The sequence below is a fragment of the Aricia agestis genome, chromosome 3 (genome assembly GCF_905147365.1).
Source record: "Aricia agestis chromosome 3, ilAriAges1.1, whole genome shotgun sequence".
In the NCBI taxonomy this organism is placed as follows: domain Eukaryota; kingdom Metazoa; phylum Arthropoda; class Insecta; order Lepidoptera; family Lycaenidae; genus Aricia; species Aricia agestis.
Window position 1 is genome coordinate 23,826,220 of NC_056408.1, and position 9,092 is coordinate 23,835,311.

Sequence of the window (9,092 nt, forward strand, 5' to 3'; positions counted from 1 at the left end):
TTTACGTGTGTTTACTGATTCTCATCACTTGAACTATAGTTAATCGATATCATGAACTAATTGACTTTCTTTCCTGTATCATAATGTGCTTCGAAATAATCGACAAATAGAAATATTCAAGAAAATAACTACTAACTACTTGTATGAAAATAAGCACAAAATGGCCAAGCGATGACGGGCTAAGACTACATCTATAGTATATACTTCATCTACAGTGTAGCTAACCCCTCAGTTTTAGCTGTAGATCTACAGTTTTTCGGAAATACTCTCAGTTTTCAGTTTAGGCCTCGAAATCTACAGTTTTTATGAGCTAGCCAGCGTCGTCTATTTTATTATATTAAACTTATTAATATATAGATGCTTTTGATTGGTGCAATCAGAATCAGAAGCTTCTAATTTGTCTTTTTTAGGATCCTAATTAGGACGTCTATAAGTAAGGTGGAATAAGGGGCTTATTCCACCTTACCGTCGTAATGGGTAAAACACCTTAACGTCGTAATGGGTAAAACAGACATCGATCGACCGAGCGATCGATGTCTGTTTTACCCATAGACTTAATATTATAGGTTTATGGTTTTACCAATTTAAAGTCGGTAAAACAGACATATTTCATGATTTTTCTGGTTTTTAATTCCCGGCTTCCTGAAATATACTCTATTTATTACCATAATTAAATAATAAAAAATCATTCAATATAAAAGTGTAGACTTACTGTTTTTCAATTTGATATTTACAGTTTTCTACAGTTTTTTTCTAGCATATCTACAGCTTAGCTCTATGATGGGGTTGGCAACACTGTTCATCTATGAATTATGATTGAGGTACCGTACTATATACGTGGGTAGGTACGGTGCGATGAAAATGCGAATTGTGAATGAAAATTCGTTACAATTCGTTGGTAAATTTAGTATTATTATAAAGCACAGAGTACTTTATTATATATAGGAAATTTAATTGTACGTAAGTAATGGATGTGTTATTAGTTTATTTAACTCTTCTCGTATCGTTCTTCTTTATTTATACGATAAACGAAATGAGGCGAAAAGTTATTTTAGTACTGTTGGCAATCATATTAACTTCGACGTTATCCACATTATTCACGGGCTATGTGCAAATAGAGACAGATAAAGTTCTACTAGACACCGTTGCCGGTTCAGTCGGCGCCGGCAACTTCTCATACTGGCAACTGGGCCACATCGGACCTCTGTTATTGGAATTAAACTCTCTAACGGGAGACGCCGATCTCTACGTAGCAGATACGGTGAGGTAAGTTTTTACCACATTAAAAGGTTTGGTAATCTGTTAGTATATATTAATTCTTTAATTCGTGTCAATATCAATAATTCAATATTATGTTACAGGCCAGGCTATGAAGTGGACAAAAACAATTTTAGCTCAGCCACCTGTGGCCCAGATGTTGTGAACATTCCTGCTGATTTCCCGAGACCAATTGGTTTGTTGATTACTTAATATACCATAATTTTGCATAACATTCGCTAATATACTTTGTAAACATTTGTTATTATAATTTATAACATGTGTTCTATTGTTAATTCAGGTATTTGAGATAGATAGCTCCCCTTGCTACTGCAATGTGTCATCATCAGTCAGTCAAGGTATGACGACACAAGCCCTCACAAAGCTGGACTTTTAGCTAGTTATATTGTAGTATTCTCATTATTGTTTATATTGGTTGTGTAGGTATAGGTGTCTTTGGCGACTGGTCTCATGCATTGTCAGAGTTCAGCATCCAAGTTTTTCTGGACACATCGGCAATACTCAGCGAGGAGCAGCTGCTAGCCATCGAGCGGGCTCATCAGATACCTGACAGAAGTGGTGAGACGATTTTAATAAAAACCAGATCAGGGCGCTTTACTTTTGGTGTTATTTTCTTCTGAGATTTTTAAAGCTACTTTTTACATTTTTATTGTTATTATCATCAATAGGAGAATACCATGTTATATACAAGGGAACTAATACTTAAAATGAGTTTATACCACTGCATGTGCAATTGTGCACACATTTTGCTGATGTTTTTCTTACTCAGACATGATATATAATATTTCAAATTTATGGACTAAAAACTATAGCAAATTAATTTTGTGTGTTTATTGTAGATATCCAGATAGAGGCTAAGAAGAGCAAAGAGAAAATAGCAACGAAGAAAACAGAGGAGGAGCGGCCGAGATTCCTTCGCCTGCTGAACATGTTGGATGCCATTTTCGAAATGTTCCTCTTATAGTTGTTTGTCATAACATTTTTGTAGTGATCCAAACCATGCTTCACACTTAACCAAGCGTAAATTAATATGAATGTGGCTGTTATTGTCTGTCAAATGGCTTGGCAATATGGATTATTATTAATAGTTTAGTCGTGTAAATATTTTTTTATTCTTTAGTTTTACTTAGATACAGAATTATAAATAATTATAGTGGACATATTTCCATTGAAATATTGTAAGCTTTTTGTTGAATGGTGTTTAAATAATGCTTAGATATAGCTAGGGATAGAGTGAATGATAATAGAATATTTTTTTCTAGAAAGTAAAAAAAAATATTTTGACTGCATTCTTTATATATTATGTCTGTGCTGGTATAATAGGTACACAACTATACACACAGATTTTTTTGTATACTATTAGTGGAGCCTTTTACAATTACCTATAATTTTTGTTTTGGCTCTAATCTCTATGCATAGTTTTAGACATCTTTTCGTCAATCGTTTACATGTGCGTAGCGAGGTACGGGTTGCGGGTGAGGGGAGGCATTCAATCCCAGTTTGCTCGTATTTCATATTATTATGTTAAAAATCACGAATTCGAATTTCTAGGATTTTCTCTCTCTCTCAAGCCCCCCATTTAGAATCCTGGCTACACCCATGACCATTTAACATGTTGCCAACAAGTTATTGTTGAATTATATTAAGTAGGTATATTATAATCCAATTTTAACTGACAATGAAATATACTCGTGGATTTTTTATTAATTAGATTATTTTAGTACTAAAATGATTTGTAGATTACAAACAATTTTCTAGTCCATATTATTTTATTATTTATTATGCTTAAATAAAACAATGCAACTCAATACTAAATATTTATTTTTACACAACTACAATTATAAATTATTATTAATGGTAATTAGTAAATAGTAATAATTAATTAACAGATCATTCTATGGTGCATACAAAATACAAATAAAATATAAAATAATAACTTGAGAGCAATCTTATAGCTTCAGGATGTATATAACATTTATAAATTCAAAGATTCTGACCTAAATTCGAAATATATAGTAGAATAAAACATCCTGCATCGATTGATACTAAATTTCTGAGAATTCGTCAGAATTGGGAACTTTGTATCAAAGATAAACAGCTAAAAAACTGCTTATTAATTTCTTCGTACGATATGCGATTTTTTAAGCTCAAAAAAAGTGGGTTCACCGGTAATTCTGAGGAAATATTTCAAATTGAAATTTATGAAAATTATCCTTCGAAGGATGCGACAAGACTTTATATGGACTTGGTTGGGGGCGCTGCTGGTAAAGAAGAACTGTCAAATATGTCGTTTTTGTATGTGCCAGCGTTAGTTCCTTTTTTCGCCACCTGCATTTAAAGCTTTGCCGAGCTTTCTTGGCCGCCATTTGCGGTAGTCAAATTACAACAGAATTTTGTTCAATAATAATTAAATATCGAATAGTTCTTTAAAAATCTATTATAAAAAATCATTATAATTGATAATAAGTGTCTGGGTGACCAATTTTTTACATATTTAGTACTTTCATAATTTAATTGGATGCAGTACGGAATTTGACCTTATATAATTTATATATATCCTTACAACGATATCAAAATATACGTTCTAATTCTATGCATCCTTAAATATTGTAAGCCTGGGTGTAGACTGTGCACAACTTTAAAATTTGCTCAGTAGAAATGTTTAGGTAACCCATATGATGTTGAATAAATATTTTTTTCTGGGGGTCCGCAGTATGCACCAACACCTTAAAAGTGGGCCACGAAACAAAGGAGTTTGGGAACCTCTGGTCTAGAGGCACCGGGTAGTCTGTCGTCGGCGTCGTGACGCAAGTGCTCGGGTCTGATCTGCCTGCGTTAACTGCGACAGTTTGTCGCAATTTGCTCGGATATTGTACACTTGCCCCCACTTATGATCCCTCCACTTTCACCGAGCGATCCTAAAGTTATAAGTGGCATATTAAACCTACTTGCATGGTCTTACTTACATTATCATTGGTATAAGTAAAGTTTGATGTCAACTTTTTGAGGTGACAGAAGCTTTTTGAACAATTTGGTTTAGTTTTAGTTAAAACTAAAAACACAATATTTTATTATCTTCTATAAGACATTCTTGCTAAGGGTCAATATTTTATACTAGCGCAGAGTCGAAGCGCATGACGCATCGAAGCGAATTTGAACATAACAAATTCAACCTTAAAACTCCAATGTGTTAACGCACTTTATTACTTCTGAGAATTTAAAAACGCGCGACGCGAATTCGCGCGCATTCCGTCGAAGCGAATCGAAGCGTGAAAGCGTCAAATTCGCGACAGGTCGAACGAGTGCGCGCGAATTCGCCAGAATGCCTACACAGTGATGACGCGTAGATTCGCTTGTAGGCGCATGGATGCGCGAGATCGCGCGCGCACCAAAAAGCGTTGGTCAAGCGAATTCGCGCGAGTGCGCGCCAATGCGCGCGCCTTTTTAAATCTCTGAAGTAATATGTACGTTAATGGTTTGGAGTTAAGGTTGAATTTGATATATGTATGTATTCAGTTTTTGATAATTCGCTTCGATGCGCTTCGACTCTGCGCTAGTATAAATTGACCCTAAACATTCTTAAAAGACAATCTTTGATAAGTAGGTGCTTCTTTAATATTTTTAACTGCTACCTCATTTTGGCGGTGATAACTGATAAGTCATTATCACCGCCAAAATGAGGTAGCAGTTAAAAATATTAAACTGTTAATATTTAATAGTTTAATATTTGTACGTGGGAGAGCCACGCTTCAGCACGAATGGGCCTGCTCGCCCGGAGAAATACCACGTGCTCACAGAAAACCGGCGTGAATTAGCGTGTGTTTCGCCGAGTGAGTGAGTTTACCGGAGGCCCAATCCCCTACCCTATTCCCTTCCCTCCCATAATTCCTTTCCATCCCTACCCTCCCCTATTCCCTCTTAAAAGGCCGGCAACGCACCTGCAGCTCTTCTGATGCTGCGAGTGTCCATGGACGACGGAAGTTGCTTTCCATCAGGTGACCCATTTGCTCGTTTGCCCCCTTATTTCATTAAAAAAAACTGATGCATTAAGTTAGTATAGGTACCTAGCTATGTACAGGGTGTAACAAAAATAAGTGATAATACTTTAGGATGTGTACGTGTTTCTTGTAGATAGAATACACACTGTATATTAACTTTATGAATTGATGTCAATCAGTTATGACTTATGAGTTATGAGTCTACAGAGGCGTTTTCGCAAGTTACAGAAGAGTGATAAGTTATTGGCAACAGATCATTGCAAAACAGGTGTTCATGGCAAACTACACAGCCTGAAAAAATTAAGGAATTCAGACCGAATAATTCATGTAGTTTTGAAAGTTGGTACAGTTGTTCCTAAAGATGTCCAGATGAATATACTAAAAGTCCCCGAGGGAGGGCAGTGGGGGAGGGTGGAAGGGGGAAAAATCTTTTTCAATGTTTTTGCTTGTGACTCGAAAATTATTTATAATATCTCTTTAGTGACTTCTACATTAATTATTAAATTTGCTGTAAATTACGTAAAAAGTAAAAACATTTTTACTGTACGATCATACTAATTTAAAAATTATACAAAGTATTAGTGTCTAAACTTTTGATTAATGAATTCATTTTACTACATTATATTAATTATTGTTGACTGTATAATTCTTTTATGACCTGTTTTAGACTGTAATAATTCTCTATTGTTAATTTTGCATGCCAACAAAGGCCTATGTGTTGAACCTAATATCAAATATAAGACCTAAATTATTGTAACACACATACGCAAAAATAAATGAATTTGAATTTGAATTTAAACACACTAGGCCGAAGTTACGCGGCGTAAATTCTGCATGATTCCGCCAGCAATGTCAAACGCATACAAAATACCACCAAAATACGGACGGAACGTGAAGGAATAGTGTGTCGTCGGTAATTTAAAATACATTGCGGGCGTAGTCATGCGGAATTTACGCCGCGTAACTTCGGCCTAGTGTGTTTAGACACTTAAAAGGGTACGCTCGCATTGTTTTTCCATACAAACGTATTCCCCAATTTACTCCCTCAATGCGTCTAGACAAATTATTTTTTAATAAAGATCGCCCAATGGTCGAAATTCGACCTTAGTTTCAACGACATTAGGACTACTATCTATATTTTGTAAGCTACTACCTATTTTTTTCAACTCTTGTCTCTGTGACTCAGCTGATCTCAGACTGGCCGTGTAAGCATTGCCAAATCTATAATATAAAAATGAGTCGCTGAATGTGTTGCTAAGCGCAAAACTCGAGAACGGCTGAACGGATTGGGCTAATTTTAGTCTTAAAATATTCGTAGAAGTCCAGGGAAGGTTTTTAAGTGACACGAAGTTCACCGGGACAGCTAGTAGTATATAAAATTCAATAAAAAAAACTATAATCCATTTTCAATTTGTCACCTTGTTGTCAACAGACTTCAACCATAAATAAACGTATGTATAGGCTTGTCACTAAAAAATCTGTCATTTTTCCTAGTGTGTGTGTTGTAGTGTGTGTAATGTTTTATTTCTTAAAAAAATGTATGATAAAAGCATAATATCAAAATAATATTTGATCGATGCACCCCTTCATAATATAAACTAAATATAACTGTGCAAAATTTCATTCTCCTACATTTCCACATTTTTCGTCAAAAGGGATACAAAGTTTTTGGCTCACGTATTAATATGTATTAATATATTAATATATACAATATTGGGATCTGTTAGAGCTATGCATCTACGTTCGTTTTTTTCTTACTAATAAATAAAAATATGACCCTTCAAAAATCGCAAACAAATGCCCCGTAACCCACCGACCGACCGGTACCGAGTACCGGTCACACACACAACTGAAAGATCTTTATGATAAATTAATAAAAACGTAGAGGCATAGACTCACTCTTCCTGAAGATATTTGAAAAAAAAAACCGGTCAAGTGCGAGTTGGACTCGCCCATGAAGGGTTTCGCAGCAGCAATAAGGTTTATTTCTATAAAATTGATTGGTTTTTGATATATTTTTATATTTCAGTTGATTTATTGAAAGTTAAATTACCATTAATTATGACGTATAAAAAAACTACTTGCTAGATCTCGTTCAAACCAATTTTCGTTGGTAGTTTTTATAGTAATGTACATCATTTATTTTTTTAGAATTATAATGCTTTTACTTTAGAAGTTAGAGGTGGGAGGAATCAGGGGACACACATTTTACCACTTTAGAAGAGTCTCTCTCGCAAACTATTCAGGTTAGAAAAAAATGATGTTAGAAACCTCAATATGATTTTTAAAGACCTATACCCCACACGCATAGGTTAGATGAAAAAAAAAAATTGTTTCAGTTGTACCTATGGGGACCCCTAAAATTTTTATTACTTTTTCAATTTTTGTATCAAAATCTTAATGCGGTTCACAGACTACATCTACTTACCAAGTATCAATAGTATAGCTCATAGTTTCGGAGAAAATTGGCTGTGACATAATTACGGACGGACAGACAGACAATCCGTTCCGTTTTTGCCATTTGGCTACGGAACCTTAAAAATGTAATTAGATAGGCGATCTATTTTGAAGGAGGAATCAGAGGACTATAGTCTGTCAAGAAAGTGAAGAAATTGTAAAGTGGCAACATTGTATTGTCATCCCTTTCAAATCCATGCCACTTTTTAATTCCTTCACTTTCTTGACGGACAATAAGTTACCTCTGTATCTGTCTCTATATACAGTAAATCGAGGTAACGTGTCGATGTTGTTTCGATCGACGAGTCGATGGAAACTTAGAACCACGGAGCTAATACTAAGAGGAGGTTTCGTAATCAAGTTTCCATATGAAACAATGCGTGACAATTTGCGGGGCGAGGGGGTGTCAAGCTCCACCCACTTTTCAATATTTCATCTATCGGCTAAAAGCAAAACTATTAGCTTAGGTCGATGTTAATGTTACTACGTGGTTCAACTATTTTACACTAGATGTCATTTTGTCTTGAATATTATGGGACGTACTCAGAACTTTAAAAAATGTACCTGGGCATTTTCAAAAAATGTGTACCCCCTGATTTTGCCTTGTCCCTCGACTTTATTAATTTATTTTGTTGAGATAAATAACTTTTAACAGAATATATTAATTTAAGTGAAAAAAGTATATTATGTTTAAATACATGTCGCAGCCGACTGGTTTAAATAGCCGTTCAATCAAACAGCTAGCCCTTTGACTGAACAACGCCATTCAATCACACGTCTAGATTTTATATTGAATATTTTAGTCGCTCAAAACGTTCAACACTACAGCTGATTTAAAAGCCGCCGTCTAATTGAAGTAGTTCAGCGCGCACCGCTGCGGCGCTAGGTGCGTTTTATTTACAATATGGCGTCAACTAGCAGGTGTTTGTTGGTGTTTGTGGTTGTTTTTCGGAAAGAAAGTAGTTAATAAAAGTTACAAGTATTATTAAAGAGACAAAAATGGTAGAGGCACATAGACGAGTGAATAAAAATTTCAACAAATATTCGAGGAGAAATTACGGGATTATGAAATGGATGGACGCAGCCCACCGGATTTGGGGGACACAGCCCCCCGTCAAAACAAAAACAAACATAATCCAGAAAGTCCAAAAGTTGGTTAGGTTAGGTTAGAACTTAGACCACAACACAGAGGGAACCGAGCGAGCGCAGCGAGCGTGCTGCGGCAGCAGCCGGCGACCGTCGCCAAACAAAAGGGGGCGCAGCCCTCCGCCAAAACAAAAACAAACACAATCCAGAAAGTCCAAAAGTAGGTTAGGTTAGAACTGTGACTGTGCTGCGGCAGCAGCCGGCGACCGCCAC

The 9,092-nt window shown here is 35.7% G+C and overlaps 1 protein-coding gene across 1 annotated transcript; it reads left to right on the plus strand.

The window, feature by feature from the left end:
- The first annotated feature begins 845 nt into the window (after positions 1–845).
- LOC121725448 (UPF0669 protein C6orf120 homolog) lies at positions 846–2,269 on the plus strand. Its single transcript, XM_042112439.1, has 4 exons — positions 846–1,266; positions 1,362–1,453; positions 1,702–1,836; positions 2,118–2,269. The coding sequence occupies exons 1-4, from the start codon at positions 968–970 to the stop codon at positions 2,240–2,242; spliced, it is 651 nt and encodes a 216-aa protein (XP_041968373.1). The 5' UTR covers positions 846–967; the 3' UTR covers positions 2,243–2,269.
- Positions 2,270–9,092: the final 6,823 nt, after the last annotated feature.

Bases quoted from the DNA above. Each gene is read 5' to 3' on its own strand.
- LOC121725448 (XM_042112439.1), top strand. From the start codon at position 968: ATGGATGTGTTATTAGTTTATTTAACTCTTCTCGTATCGTTCTTCTTT. The intron at 1,454-1,701 runs GTTTGTTGATTA...TTGGTTGTGTAG, and splicing joins TGATTTCCCGAGACCAATTG to GTATAGGTGTCTTTGGCGAC. The intron at 1,837-2,117 runs GTGAGACGATTT...TGTTTATTGTAG, and splicing joins TCAGATACCTGACAGAAGTG to ATATCCAGATAGAGGCTAAG.